Here is a 16,309-nt window from a genome sequence, read left to right on the forward strand (position 1 = left end):
CACCAAAAATCAGGAAGAGAAAACCCCAGCCATGTGAGACAACTGCTGTAGGACTGGTTGAACTGAGAGCTCCGAGTTCCTGCCAAGAGGTTGTAACCAAACCATCTTCAGAAGATACAGGTGAGCAAATATACAGACACTGGTGATGGAGACAAGAGGTACCACGTGGAAGTGAGCAGTCACACTCACTTTTCCTGTGAATACCAGGCAATTAGGACACAGGCAGCAGTCAGATTCATTGGTCAGCAATTAAGTCTAGAGCCCTTCGAGATAAGTTAAAGCAGAACAAAGGAACATTGCCCATGCTCTTTGTGCAGAGACAGATATTTTGCTCAGTGATGCAAAGTCATTTGCAAGAGCACATTCAGCCCACAATGAGCAAGAGAGAACTGTAATCCTACCGAGCCAAGGCCTCTGGATACCACATCCTTCTTCAGCATCAGCTCTTTGTGCCTTTCTAACTCAGAGATGCCAAATGGCCAGCAGTCCCCAAGCTCTCTCACCAGGTTCTCAGATGTAGGTCAATGTGATGCTCCTTTGGAATTGCAAATCCCATTTGGAGAGCAGCATCATTGCTGTTGGTGACAATGACAAATGCTGCCAAGGCCAAGAGCATACAGCTATCATTTGTCCATGTTAGTCTGAGAACCATTCCTCTTTGGAGTCAGTGCTGAACTCCATAGCAGTCAGCTTGCAAGTCCACACTGGAAAACTTTATTTACTCCAAACAAATAAGCAATAAATGAGAATTCTGAAAAATGGAGAGGAAAAAACACTCCCATAGCTGTAAGTTTATTAAACCTAGCATGGTTGAAAAGCAAAAGACGAAAAACATGATATATTTTTGTTTATTATTGCTCTTAAAGGGCTTGGTAGTCAAATATACAAGCTATGCTCTATTAAACCAGAAGAAAATAAGATATAAAATCTATGCTCACTTTTCCAATCCAATCCACCTGCTAATCTTCATTAGTGACATTAACTTCAACTATTTCCAGTCATTTTAATTTATACATACTCTGTGTACGTGTGCGCGCGCAAGTATAAAAACCCCTACTTGAGATAAAAATCAAAATGAAGAGATTTGTGTTGGTTTTGTACTGTTTTGTGCACTGCTGTAGATTTCAGTTTTTCAAGTGGTTACTGATATGTCTGTTTAGAAGAGCACAATTTAAGTATCTGATGATGTATTTATTATATTTTCAAAAAGAAAGCATGACCAATAAGTTATGGTAAGAAAATATGAAATGTTGATTATTCTCCTCTTGATATACATGCACTAATCCCATGATCCTGAATAGGGAATTACATGCACTAAGAGGAGAAAAGGATCCTGTAAAGAGAAAGGCTATTAATTCCTTTCTCCTCTAAGCAGCTCCCCTCTTCTCAGCATTAAGAAGGGATTTTTTTGTGAAATTCTCATCATGCCCATTAATATACTGTTCAAAATATAAGTATAAAACATAGTCAATGGTCAGCCTGCTTAGCAAGCCTCTTCTAGCCAGTACAATTTATATATACTCAATGTCATCTTCAGGAAGCAAGTATACAGCATTTGTAATATCTTTCTAGGAAGCAAGAACTATACCCATTACTGAATTACTTACGAAAAAAAAAAAAAAGGAAAAAAAAAAAAAGAACCCCCCACTGTTCTCAGTCCTCTGGTTAAAAACAGGGAAAAGCCAGAGTTAACTTTATCAGCATTTGGATGTCTGGCTGTATTTGAAGACTAAGTACAAAAACATCCAGCAAGGAAAACAAAGTTATGGCTAGGCTCTGCTCTCCTCAGTTCCCAAGCATATTTCAAATCCCACTAACATTTGCAACAGATTTGCAGCCCCTCTCTTAGGGAAGATTTATTGAGGGGATGAAGATGACACACTAGCACTGGGGGTCTGGGTACAAGGATTCAGTGAGGTGGAGTCTAACAGGAGACAGACAGAACTCAGGTCAGCCTTCAAATGCTCTTGTTGAAAAGACCACAAATAAAAATCAAGTGCATGACAGAACAAGTGATTAATGACCCCAAGTAAAATATTTTTCTAAGTTACAAAATTGCTCTTCCAGTGTTTGAAAACAGAAAAACCTGTGGGAGAAGAGGTTACATTCCAACAGTTAAGAGCAAATTTGGAGAGAAGGTAAATTATTACTCTCTTATCTTGATTACCGGAGCAAAGATGAAAACAACAACCAGTGCTTTGATAAAATCTGCTCTTTACAAAAGTGAGATAAATATTCTAGTGGCAGCTGGGTTAAAGATACAGACCCTGAGGGTTAGCTTCTGCCCTCAGCTGTAGATCTGCAACTCATTTCACCCATTCCTGTGAGCAGCCAAAATGACCTTCAGACTTGAACATACAGGTATAGTTACCATCTGTTTGCAAATAATTCTCCAGCTATGCATGCAGCAACAACCTACAGAAACCTCCAAATGTGCGTTTGTAAAAAAAGGAAAGGAACGGAAAGGAAGAAGGGAAAAAAAGGAGACACAGACACGATTCTGAGCTCTAATTTTGAGTGAAAAAGACCAGAATGTCAACAAGCAAAACTAAAGATACTTAAAATCCCTGAAGAGACCTTATACTCTTTCTAATGCTTTAACAGCACAGCTCAACTTGCAAAAAATTTCACATGAACATCTAAAGTATGACCAAGTCAAAAGACCAGCACACTCTATCCTGACACACACAGGGTAAAGTTCTGGCCCCATCTCAATCCATGCTGAAATTCTCATTAGAATTTCAAGAGAAGCCAGCATTCAAAATTTGACTGCTACAGACCTCTCCTTTTCACATTTTTTACAAAAGAAGACATTTTGAAAACTATTGTGCTGCTTTCTAGTGCTGCCTCCCAGTTTACTGAGAGAGGTTGGCTGAACTGGACTTTGGTAATGAGAGATGCAAAAAGAAATAAAAGAACTGAAAAAATGTCCTTCTTTGCACAACTCTAAATCCCATGGTCAATCACTAATTTAAAAAAAAACAACAAGCCCAAACAGATTAAAAATTATGGAACATGTTTGATGTCAAACAGGGCAAACTGCACTCAAGACTCAAGACCTAATTTTGAAATTAAACAGCCTTGAGCAGTTAGCAGGAGATAGGATGAGAATGTTATCCTGTTGGATCTGTTCTATGGGATGTCCTGATGGATAACATGCTGCTTCCAAACTCCACTATCCATTCTCCTGCATTACAGAAGTCTTTAGATGTTGCCTGAAAATAAAAAGTGTCAGTGTAACATACAAACAGGATTTCATCTGTAGCCATGACAACACAGCCAAAAAAACTCTAACCCAATGAACACCTGTCAATTCATTTAAGGAGGGTGTTTTTTCCTGGCTCATTAGTAAGAGAAGTTGGAAATCAATAAATGTTACGTTGGCTTTAGTAAGAGGAAACATTCAATGGCTCCTGTTGTAAAAGTGAGTGTAGTGCTCTTGACAGAAACCAGTTTTCAGTCACCTGAAGATACACGTGGCCATGGCCAATGCCCTCTTTTCTCCCCCACCCCAAGTCCCCCCACAAAGCAAGAAAAATTAGTTTCTTCTTCCACCCCACCCCAGATTTTATCCCACAGCTTGACTACAGTAATCCTTGAACAGGCAGAAGGTTGGTGCATTCTCTTCAGCCGATGCCTCCAACTTCTTCATTCTTGGCTCAAGTTTTATTCATTAATATTAGTCATCAGTTATTAAGAAAAAGATAGTTTCTAAGTGTTTGTTGATGTTTTTTAACTGAAGTTAATCAGATACCATAGTCTTGTTATATGTGCTGAACTGCAGCCATCAGTTATTCCTTTTTCTTGAATTCCTGGTTGCCATAGCTGGAGCCTTTTTCTATTTCAGTTACTCCTATCAGTCTACGAACTCCAAAGGAAGCTTTAAAATATAACAGAAAAATGAGAGGCACATTAAAACCAGTTCAAGCATGTAGGAAGTTACACGTAAGCACACGAGCAGAACCCAATCCCCAAGTCAGCAGTGACCCACAGTGCATTCTACGAGGCTGCACAGGGATCACAAAGAGGGACAATCCAGATTTTAAAATATAATTATTGCTTCTCTTGGTTAACAGGACATGTAGCATGAACACTGGAGCATATCCCCTCCCTCTACTTCCCCTTCTTTCATTGTTAGGGTTTTTTGGTTGCGGGAGAGGGGGGAGAAAATTTGGTCATTTTATGTATTTTTTGTTTGTTGTGGTGGTTTTGTTTGGGTTTTTTTTTAATTCACAGACAAGTTGTCCAGTGAAAGTATTTTTTCTTTCAGGCACCATAATAATTGGCTATAAGACTCACCTGCTACTACTACAGTTTTTGCTTAAGATATGAAGGCAAATTTGTCCAGATTAAAGCTTTTGAAACAATAAAAATGCTGTACAATAGAAAAACTGATAAATGAGCTCCAAATATTTTCCTGCAAGCCCCTTTCTCATTAATTAATACACAGAACTTCTTGGAGGTAAAGGATCCTGTTATATGTCACTGGGCTTAGCATCTTCTCTGCTTTTATTACCTGCTCCTACAAGTCCCAGGAATGCAAGGATAAGGAGAGGTGATCCACTTGCAAAAACTCCGAAGCCAAACGTGAAGAGAGGAGAGAGGAGAACTGTGGCCCAAAAAAGAAAGTTTAGGAGAGTCCATGGTCTCCTAGGAGGTTTAAACTGCTTGCCAGGAAATACACCTTCCTGATTATACATCTCTTGCAAAGCATCCTGGGGTAAAGAGAAAAGAGAATGGGTTCATAATGTTTGCACCAAGCAGCCCAAGATTAGTCAGCTCCAGAACAACATCAAGGATAGTATCTGTGGTACAAGCTCATCGAGAGTGCACAGCATCCAATTCCATCTGCTGTCACTTATTTGGGCATTTCTGTTGATCATCCAAGTGACCTTTAAGCCTTTTGAAGGCAATTTTGGCACCATCAAAAACTGAAACCTTATAATCCTCTCCACTACCAAATACCTTCATCTTGCCTGTTAATTACTAAGGAATTTAAGGCAGCTTCAGGCCAGAGACCAGTTCAGACACTACAAACCCCCTTAGCTGGGTGCTTTTCCTTCCTGTTTTTACTTCCAGAAAGGTCAGCGTGATTCAGCAAAGAACAGCAGAAAAATTCTGTATGGAGAGCCAGGAGGGGAGGGCAAGGAATGAGCTGAGAGCAGAGATAGCACCACACCAGCCCTAATCCCAGCCCTGCAACAGAGCCACTGCATCCTGAGCTGAGCCTGCAGAGGTGCAATCCTGGAACACATCAACCAGAGGAACAAGGTGCCCACTACCTTCCCTCAGTCTGTGAGATTGTTCTTTAAGGTTTCCAAGCCATTACCAAGGATGGCTCAAGTCTGGCTATTTCTTGGTTTTATTTCTTTTGGTTTTTTTTAAAATTTTGCTTACAAAGGACTGAGAAGTAAGTGCAAGGCATTCCTTGCCAATAACAGCCTTTGGAGGACACACCCTCTATGCAGGAAGAGGATTCCAGTTACAAAGTCATTGCAATAAAAGAGAGGATTCCAGTTACAAAGTATTGCTAACGCTGTAAGATCAATATGTATAATACCCATGGCCATAAGCAATAACTCTCTGTCAACATTCTCACAACAAAGCTGAACAGAGGTACAGCCAAGATCAGGAGGGATGAAAAGAAATGATGTCACATTGCACCAGAGGAGGGTTAGACTGGACAATAGGAAAAAAAAAAAACTTTCATGGAAAGGGTTGTAAAGCAGTAAGATTGTCCAAGGAACTGGTGGAGTCATCATCCCTGGAAGTGTTCAAAAAAACCCATATGGATTTGGCATTTGAGGACATGGTTTAGTGGTGAATATGGTGGTGGTGCTGGGTTGACAGTTGGACTATGTTTTTAGAAGCCTTTCTCAACCTCAAAGACTCTTTGGTTCTACAGACCTTCTAAGAGGAGGTGGGGGGAAAAGATGATGAGCTACTGCTCTTTGTAAAATAACCTCTCTCCTTAACTGAATCAGAGGTCAGATATTCAAACAAATTAGGCTGAAATAAATATAATGAAACTCAGAACAATTTGCTGCCTACCTGGAGACTGAGCATAAGCTTAGCAATGCTGCAGCACAGGTCATCATAGCTAGGGAAAGCCCAGGATACTTAACTTTTTCTGTGTTCTGCTGTCTTCCCACAAAGATCAGCAACACAGAAATCAAGATAGACTTTTCAAGTTCAATAATCCACCACTTAGGGCTGGACAACAATTACAGCTCTCTTGTACTCCCCACAGAAGTGTTAAATCTGTGGCTGAGAAAAATGGATTTTTCTAACCATCTAAGGTTAGAAAAAGAAATTACACAAGGAAAAGCTCTGAGCCATCTGAAGGCATGCTGGGCATGTGTTTTATCAGTCCCTGGCAGCAGATCCCAGGGACTGTCTGTCCCATGTCACACACCACTGCAGGAGTATTACCAGGAGGCAGAAGGAAAGTGACAGTGGGAGAAAAATGAAAGCAAAGAACAATTGCAGCTGAAAGCTGGGACCGGCTGTCCCTGACAGTTATCACTCTTCTCAAGTGCCTAAAAACACCTACAGGGAAAATGGAGCCTTTAGAAATGCATGACAGAGATCCAAGCACTGAAAAATGTAAAAAGACAGTGGATTGCTATTAGTCTTCCACAGCTCAGGCGTATCTCTGAATTCTGTTGTGCTTCCTGGCAATTTGAGACCTCACTACTCAGCCCTCTGCTGCCAAGGGGCTCCTCGGTCCTGCTCCTTCCAGCCCTTTGAGGGATGGCTGCCTAGTTATACATAAAATCCTCTCCATCCAGTGCAAGAGTGTGTATTACTCACTGCCTTAATACACTCCCCTGTGCAAGTCCCAAAAGACAGAAAAGAAAGCAAAGCTATTTACCTTTTCCTGGTAAAGCTTATGAAGCCAATTTGCAGCTTCCTTTTCATCTTGAGGGATATCTTCCAGAGGAAATCTCCTATTTTAGTAGAGAGATTAAAAAATGGAAAGAACAAAAAAAAAAATTAAGATAAAATCCAGGTATTTAGTTTTATGCCTCTTCTCGGGAAAATCTTCCATTCAGTAAAGGGCAAGAGTGTCACTGATGGCAAAGATCTTAAACACAGAGAACTGGGACTTAAAATCTGAGGTTTTAGGATGGGGATTAGGTGCTATTTAAGACAAAAGAAACTGTACAAGCTCCTGTCAGTTTCAGAGCACATCAGTAAAATAAGCATTTCCCACTCAAGCACTGCTCCTCCTTCACCAGATCCATCACTGGCTGATTCCCAGCGAGCTCAGACTGAGGCACTCAGAACTGGGAAAAGACAAGCAAGTGGAAAACCCAAGGATAATTGCTTGCTACATTTTGGTAGTGAAATCCCTATTTTGGAAGCAATGGAAGAAACAACTAAACATTCACTTTATACCATCTCTAAGGCAAACATCTGCAGTGACTACACTTGTCCCTCTTTGCCTCTGCAGCCCCACAGACTGAGGCACACAGTTCTGGGGATGTGTGACAGTTTTGGGGGTCACGGCCAGCCCTGACCTCACTGAGCACATGTGCCTTCTCAGAGCCTCTCTACAGTGGTGAAGAGCAAACCATTCCCCTGAATTCTTCTGTTTTCTGAGACCAAGCCAAGCCCCTTTATGACTCTGTGAATTTGTTCTAACACATTTCTAATGATTTCTGCATCCATAAGCCAACTGAACACCAGATCTGGCAGATTTACTTACATGAGCTCTAACAAGAGAAACTGCTCAATTCATAGAAGTAATGTTCAATAAAAGCTCAGTGAAAAGTCATTTGCTGAAAGCTTTCTGGTGAAGTTGCCATGGTGTTGCTGTCACCACTAGAGGGGACTCACAGCAGTAACATTTGAGAATTCCTGATTATTTCCTCTGGAGGCAGTCGAGATGAAGACTGCAGAGCTAAGCTGCTTACCTCTGCACAGGTAACTACGTCTGCACATGCCAAGAACAAGAGGTTATGTGCTTCCCTTCTCTGAGCTACAGTAAGTCTGCTGGCACAATAAGGACATGTTCCATTTTCAGCAAAACATCTGTAAAAATAGTCTCCTTACTCTCATAGCTTCTTCCCCAAAACAGAGAAAAAGTGTAGAAAAGCACCTTGAAAATATTTATTCCATCCACAACTATTTTAAATCAAAATTATCTAAGCACAGCAATTTGTAGGGTACAATTAGTAATTTTTACCTGGCAACATCATCCTCAACAGTTTTACAAACCTGAATCTCTTCTAACTCTATTGAAAACTACATTTCTCTTCTTTCCTCCCATTACCTCTCCAAGAAATGAAATAAAACTGCACCTCCATTAGCAAAGAAGGATATTTAACTGAAGGCTGCCACAGTTCAGTGTATAATTAATAATTATACAGATGGGCATCCATGCATGTGCACTTCAGATCCAGCTAGATATCCTACAGCACCTGCCATCAGTGTGGAATTACAGGTAGAACTGCCTCACCAGCTGTTTTGCTGGCTGGCAAATTGTCTGCTCACTTTCCTCATCAGGAATATGTCTGGCAAGTGTAAATAGTGAAAATGAAACCCATTGCAAATGAGCAACTCCACCTCTCAATGGACAGCTCCACAGACATCTTTTCAGCTGAGAGACTAAAATGTTGTGGATGTTGCAGCAACACACAGACCCAAGGCCAGAGGGGAAAGATGTGGGGGAAGGAGAAAAGCACTTTATTTTTTTTTTTTTTTTTTTACTTTTAAAAACCAAGCATCAACCTCATCACCAGAATACATCAATGTTTTACAAAGGGTGGGTGAATCCCCCAGAAAAGCAAACTGTCTAAGGAACTGTGGAAAGAACAACCAGGTCATGTCTCAGGTCCAAACATAAAAGGGAAAAGAAAAAATTCTACAGGATTGGTTGTTTCTATGATCACAAGGAAACCTTTGAAGAAGGCAGCAAGGAGAAAGCAAGAAAGAGAATGGGCAGGTATGCATGCAATGTGTACATGCTGTATGGGGTTAGGTGTAAGCAGCTACTCTCCGAGGCAAAGGAACAGTGAGGAATGTGAACAATGTACCACCTCATTCATAGGATGTCTAAATTTCAGCATTTTTGAATTTTTAATCTGCTGATCAAACCATGTGAGTGAGGGAGAGAAACTTGCATGTAAAGGAGCTTTAGACTATTTACTACAAGGGACCACTGAAGCTGAAGGACAAGGAGAAGTGGACTACAGGAAAGGAAATTTCCCTGTAAAATCTGAATACACTTCAACATGCTAAACTATGCATGTTAGGGCTCACCTCCATCAGTATGTGCTCACCTTACACACATATCTGCTTCATATTTCTTTCCATAAAGAATTCCTAATAAAGATGGGTTCTTGTTTCCTCTGAAATTTAGTGTTACATCATACACTGCTGAAACTGTTGGGAAAAAAAAAGTAAACAGGGCTGTTACACCAGCAATTCTAGCAAGAACCTTCTGGCATCTCTGCTTGAGACAGCAACAGAGCCTTGTGCAAGCCTTGCATTAATGTGTCAGAGTCCTCCACTATTTTGTGTTTACACATCACATTTATCTGCACCAGCCCCCTAACACTCCCAGCTCTGTAAAACACCAGATGACTTGATGAACTAAGCAACAAAAAAAAGGTTTTTAGTATTTTTTAAGACTGGTATCTGACAGTTCTGTGGCAATTTACAAATTACCAGCTGACACGCTGGATCCTCATTACTGCCAGCCAACTAATTGTAATGAACAACAGAGCAGACTGTGCTGGTGCTAAATAACACATTACAAGTGCTGCAAAGCTTGGCAGTACCTGTTCCCCTGAGACACTGGACAGCAGTGGTGAAACCTTTGGTTCTGGGCAACAGGTGATATTTCAGTTTAGGCAACCCCTTAGATTCAGCTACTTCCATACTGATGCGGTGCTTGGTCTCTGTGAAACGAGTTCCTTCACAGTACAGCAGAAACTGTGCAAGACAAAAGCAAAAAAAAAAAGCCCCAAGGATATCTTAAGACATCAAAAGAAATCTAGCAGTATACTGAAAATTTGTCCAAGATAAACATACATGTGCACAGGCTTCAATTGTCTCATCTCCCCATCAAGTAATAGGCATAAGCACCAACTCCCAACTCATTTCCTATTACCTTTACATTTAACAACACTTGTACCAAATTTAAGGTGACAAAAAAGACAGACCTAATTGTGGCATTTAGAATGTGCAGAAATTGAGAAATTGATCCACTCAAGTCAATTTTAATCATGATTTCAATTACCAAGCAGGAAGTCTTGATTTAAATGATCAATGCTGACTACATTTTTCACTTTTGTTTTCCCTTGAGACTTGTCCTTGCTCCTCAGTTGTAGAATCATTAAAATGTATAGATTTGAAGCTCAAGTTCAATCTTGAGATTTTCTAATTGTTCTGGGTTTTTTTCTTCCCCACATTCAGCAGGAAGATATATTCAATATAAATCATAATCATATATTCAAGCAATTAAGAAGCTTAAAATACATTATCCAGATTCTTACCTTTTCTGTCTTTGTAATGGTAGAAAATTACAATGCATTCACAATGTTCTAGTTAAGGCTTAATGTTTCACTATTCATTTTAACAAGCTGTACTGGATAATACTGAAAACTCACTTAAAATGCATAAAAAGCCTCTTAATGTTTTATAAGCCAAATAACTGTATGTTACTTGTGTTGCTATAAAAGCAAAGCTGAGAATTTATCAAAATCTTTGCATTCAAAACTCTAAGAAGGTTAATGGGTTGATTACACCACTGTGCTGCTGCAGTAAAGTTTAACAGCATTGCACACAATGAAACAGAGATGTTTTACCCTTGGTTTTAAATAATGTCAAAATAAAAAGGAAAAAATGTAACTGCAGAAGGAGATATGAGCTTGCCTTATGTTCTCACAGAGACTTTTTGGGAAACCTGTAATTTCACAGATCAATGAACACACTAACAGGAATTTTCTATCAAAATCCATGGTCTGTGCAGTTAAATTCACTCGCTTCTCCAAAACAGATTTTTTGTTTATGTGTATTTTCAACCTACCTGAGGAAATATACAGATATAGCAATCTTAGTTATGCAGATGTAGTAATCAAATGTAAGTTTTGGGGTTTTTTTTAAATAGGCAAAAATAAGTTTGGACAGAATTGTTAGCATCACACAAGCCTGATTTATAAATGATTCTCAAGCTTCTGAACTGTTTCTCAAATAGTTTCCCTTACCAACAGACAAAAGCAGTTTTCTACCAGTATATCCCAAAAGATCTGAAACAGAGCATGGCTTTTCTGTGACAATTCTTGGAAGTGGGCACACCTTCTCCCGACACACAAAGCCACAGGCACCAGTCTGTCACCGTTTCACTTCCAGCAGCCAATGCCAGAGGAGGGACTCAACACTTACCCACATATATTCAGGATAATCAGACAAACGTTTCAATCCCTCAATAACTGTATCTCTGTCCTCTTCCCATTTTCTTTTGCAGAAAACAATCTCAAGGAAGTACCACGTCCAGCCGATTAGGGGCACATATAGCAGCTCTCTCTTAGCAAGAACTTTGGAACTCTTGGAGAAAAAAAAGAAAGTGACAATCCAAAAATGTCATTTGCTGATTTGTGCAACGAGGTCAAACACATTGAAGCTAAGATGATGGAGCTGTATCTAAGAACTTAAATGCAAAGAAACTGTTTATAGATGGGTTTTAAACAGACCTGTCACCCTGCAGAGGAAGGGAAAGTTCATGGTCCACATACCCCCAGCACTCCGAAGCGCTCCGTCATCGTCCAGCCGCACAAGAAGTCGATCTCAAAGTTGTGGTTCAGGATGATGATGACATGTTCCTTCCCAAAGGTTTTCACCGTGGCCTCGTCTGAGAACAGGGTGCACTCTGTGCCTGACCACCATTCCAGCAGCATTACCAACTCTAGCAAAAATGGTGAAAGTGAAAGAAAACATTTAGAGTTTCATCCTCAGCCCCATCCACTGCCCAGCCTCTCCTGACCCCAAACACCCAGCAGAGATGAAATAAAAGCTTGGAAGGGTATAGACCACACCATATTACCATCCCTAAGGAGTATTTAAGGCACCAGACATATGCATTATGGATAATTCAGTAAGTTTTTAACAGCAACGAGTTTGGGCATTGCATTTCAAATGCAAAATTTCATGACCACTGGAATAAAAACCCAAAGTCTTTTATGCCTGAAAACAGACAGTGGAGCTGTTGATTGCTCCACTAAATGAGCACAGTTCCTCCCAGGTGGAATACAAATTATGCATAGATGCAGCCTAATGTTTTTGCTCCACATGAAACAAGCCTTATGGAGGTAAACAGACCAATAAAGGTCTTTTAAAGGGGTGCAGTGACATAGATCTTCTGTGATAGATTTTAATATTACAACACAGGGCTCTAATTGTTCTGCATTATGATCATCAACAGAGAGTTAAAAACAGCAGAAAATTGAGTGAATTTATCAAAATACCTGGGCAAAGACAGGAACAGTAAATTTTGTCTTCCTTTTACTGCAAAAGAATGAGCCCTTTTCCTCCATTTACTCCAATACTTCAAAGTATCAAAGCAACTCTTATTCCACCCTGAACATTTGTTACCCTTTTTTATTTTCCACCTCCCCTTTTTTCATCATAAAACCCCCTTCCACTTAAATTCAGCATGCACTGACTGTAGTTGCTATGGTTAGCTTATTTCCCTCCTTTCAGTACATTGAGGCAGATGGAAGTCATTGCTTGCATCATGGGACAACTATAAAAAGTATGAGAATAGTTCACCCTCCCAGTAGGAAGATTTGCTTCCCTGCAAATTGTAGTCATTGATATTTTCTCATTTCAATGAGATATGGTTGAAATTAAAATGTGGTTGCACAAATACAGCGGTTAAAAGGAGTCCAACCCTTCCCACATGACTACACCTGTGGTTCCCCCTCTGTTCCCTCTATCAGGCTCTGCCAGGAGGTTTTTCAGCTTCCCATTGGGAGTTTCTGGTTTTGCCAAACAAGACAGCACCTTCCTGCACAGGCATTTCCCATCAGTGGGATCAAACAAGGTCATCTATCCATACTGCTAAACAGGAGTTTGGGATCCAGTCTTGCACCACACCAGAGAAGACAAACACAGGATTTAGGTGAACCAGTCCTGGTTTGCTGAGGGTACAGAGCTCACCTAGAACTGTTTTTTTTCACTCATGACCACTTACTCACCCACCAGGTTATTCTCCTTATCGCTTTCAGCACTTGCTTATTTGGAGGCAGAACAAAGTTATACATGTTGCTGGCCAAAAGAGCTTAACCCCAGACAATTGGAAATATGGCAGAGGAAAGACAGAATTGTACCAGGTACAGGTTTCTATCACTGCTTCCCAGCTTTGCATGTTTTGTGTTCACTTACCTTCCTTTCTCTGGTTATCCTGGCTCAGTAAAAGGGGAAAGAGGACAGGAAGAGTGTCCTCACATCACCTTCCACACAGGTGGCCAAGAGAATTGGAGCAGTTGTACCAAACACATCATAGTACTCTGAGCAATTTTCCCTTTCCATTGCTGACTGTGTACTGAGGAGGAACATCTCCAGTACTTGCTACATTTTCTAATAAAAATTATAATCACCTGGTTGTGTTTCTTCTTTAAAATCAGGGAAAAAAATCTGCAGGACAGTGGATGTGACTTTCTGCAGAACCTTTCTCCCTAAAACAGTGGAGGATTTGCCAGAGTTCATACTGAGAGAGGAGGGTTGAGGAGCCAAAGGATTAACACAAGGAAACAGATTGTCCTTAACAAATGTGCTGACAAATGATGTAATTATAACCAGGAGTGGGCTCGTTTCCTTTTTTCAGTGTGTGGGTTACAGCTCCTTTGCGTGGCACTGATCCTATCAATGCTACAGCAAGAAATCCTCCTGAATGAAGGAATGGCAACACTTGCACTGCCCAGGACAGTTCCTAGAGGGAATAAGCAACACCTTGCTTCGACCACCCCTGAAGCTGGGGGTCCCACACACCAAAGCAGGTGCATTTACAGCCTCACAAGCCCCCAGAAACAAAGCAAACGAGGGGCACAGCACATCCTCTGCTGGAAGTACCAACATTTGAGAGGTTAGTTTTGCAACAGGACTAACCCAAACATGCTGCACTCTCCAAGGGTGTGATTCATCTGAAAGGAGCTGACGTGGGAGAGCTGCAAGTACAGACTACCTGTCACGAATTTATGGGTTTATGTTGGGGCCAGAGCCCAAGAGACTGCCTTCCCCAGATGTCTGTCAGGAACATTGGATAGAGTCTCTCTCCCTCCCCTTTGGAAGCTGGGCTTTATGTATTTGAGAGGAGACACAGTGAGAACAGAGCCTGGTTTTCAGTAGAGAGGCACATAGAGGATCACCTGTGTATCCCTCCCTGCACACTGATCCTCTGCCAGCTGGGCAGAGCATTTTCTCTTACAGACCCTCAGCCTAAAACCACAAACAGCTTGGAGAAAGTGAGCAAAATGTAGCATCCAGAGCAGAACACCAACCTACAGGTTCCTTGCCAAAAGACTTCTTCATACTGAAATATACTTCATTATGAATGGCAACACTGGAGCTACTACATTTACACAGCTTACCTAAATTGCTATAAATCACAATTGAAGAGCATATTCTGTCAGCTCTTCCATTACAGGACATCAGCTTTTTGCAATCCCACATAACATTTACATTGACTTTCATAGTTTAATTTTCCAACATGTTAATTTATAACAGGCTATACACTAGGGGTTATCCTACATACAACCAATTATCTACTCAGCTTCTCCAAACCTCTTTGAACAATGGTGTGGGTTATTTCCAGTGTTTAGAGGATGTAAGACAGCAGCATTTGAAGTGTGTTGTTTTCATGCACAATGCTAACTAAGGGCTGAGCCTAAAGCCTTACAGGAACAAGCAGCTCATATCCTCAGAAAAGCCTAACTATTAATGCAGCAATAGTTTTCAGCACGAGATCAGATTCTACATTATTAAAAAAACAAAGAAATTCTTACAAGCAAATTAAAAATAAAAACTCCTAAATGTCCCCACCCTCATCCAACCAAACTAATTTTGAAGTTTCTACTAAGCTCTTCTACTTCAATACCTTTTTTCTCTGACAATTTGCCTGCTTAGTCTATTTAATTTCCTCTCTCCTGTGCTTCTCAGTAGGCAGGACAAAAAGCACAAGTAAAGGCAGGGACAACACACTTAAAAAGAGACAGAACCAGACACCTCAGAGAGTTTTTGTTGGTGACACTTCACACTGATGATTTACGAAATGTGGGTGCCTGTCAGTGGACTGCTGAGCTGTAATTTCAGTGTTCATTCTGGTGACTCATTTACCCAAAGTGGGAGTTGGATGCTGAGCTGAGCACTAAGGTAAGTGGCCATGCATACTGGGAAGGGATGGGGAAGGGAAACCAATTAGATGATTCACTGCTGAAGCAGGAGGTGACATTTGAGAGCCTTCTAAACACTCTAAACATTTTCAGAAAGCCAGCTCTGTGAGGAGAAGAAGGCAGCATCCATGGGGACGAAGTTTTGCAAAGGTCTGACAGAGAACAAAGAAGCTGCACCCAGTGCAGAGCTGACCCATGGGCAGAAGGAGAACCACTGAAAAATGCTCACAAGGAGACCCTGGCCTCAGAGATGGGCACTGAAGGGTGGAAGTGGATTCTGAAGTTTGTCACACAGTTCAGCTGCAGAGACATCTACAGGAGATAGTTTAAGATAGACCTCTCCCTCTGCAGCCCACACAATAAACCTGGGCTCCTACATGATCAATACTGCTCACATGCTCAGTACCTGAGCCAGTCCCTTAGCACAGGTGCTGATACTGGATGAAGATGGCATTGAGACACAAGTAACAACTCCTATCAGTCCTATCAGATAATCTGGATGTGCAGAGGAGCTTTACTTCCCACTTTTTTGAACAACAGAGTGACAACACACATCAGACCCTTGACTTTTGTATGATTTCCCAGTATTCTAGTGTGGGTGTCAGATTCAGTCAAAGAAAGAAACTGAGAGTTTCTAGCCAGGCAAAAGCCTGGGAAAGAGCTGGGAAAGAATGTAAATAATTCTTTATCTCTCTTGTTTTTCACATTGTTTATAGTTAAGTTCTATCACTGTGCGTCAAGCACTCTGCACCAATGGTGTGTGTTGTTTTCACTTCAGAGCCAATGGATTTGATCCTTGCAAAGCTCTGTATAAAAGAGCAGTGTATTTTGAATAAATCAGAGTTTTACTCTCAGCAGCCTTCCGAGTCAGAGTCTTCTCATTCCCGTCTTGCCTCGACAACGACATTCCA

At 40.9% G+C, this 16,309-nt stretch overlaps 1 protein-coding gene across 9 annotated transcripts in view; it reads right to left on the reverse strand.

The window, feature by feature from the left end:
• Positions 1–832: 832 nt before the first annotated feature.
• Positions 833–16,309, reverse strand: part of AGPAT3 (1-acylglycerol-3-phosphate O-acyltransferase 3) — an 85,471-nt gene continuing 69,994 nt past the window's right edge. For all 9 annotated transcript variants that reach the window (XM_021540017.2, XM_021540024.2, XM_021540020.2 and 6 more), the window contains 7 exons: positions 11,745–11,914; positions 11,395–11,556; positions 9,789–9,942; positions 9,288–9,390; positions 6,875–6,950; positions 4,517–4,715; positions 833–3,880 (listed from right to left, as the gene is read on the reverse strand). In XM_021540017.2, coding sequence (XP_021395692.1) covers positions 3,792–3,880; positions 4,517–4,715; positions 6,875–6,950; positions 9,288–9,390; positions 9,789–9,942; positions 11,395–11,556; positions 11,745–11,914 — 953 coding nt within the window. In that variant the 3' untranslated portion in view covers positions 833–3,791. The remainder of the gene's footprint in view (positions 3,881–4,516; positions 4,716–6,874; positions 6,951–9,287; positions 9,391–9,788; positions 9,943–11,394; positions 11,557–11,744; positions 11,915–16,309) is intronic.

The sequence above is a fragment of the Lonchura striata genome, chromosome 2 (genome assembly GCF_046129695.1).
Source record: "Lonchura striata isolate bLonStr1 chromosome 2, bLonStr1.mat, whole genome shotgun sequence".
NCBI classification, from domain to species: Eukaryota; Metazoa; Chordata; class Aves; order Passeriformes; family Estrildidae; genus Lonchura; species Lonchura striata.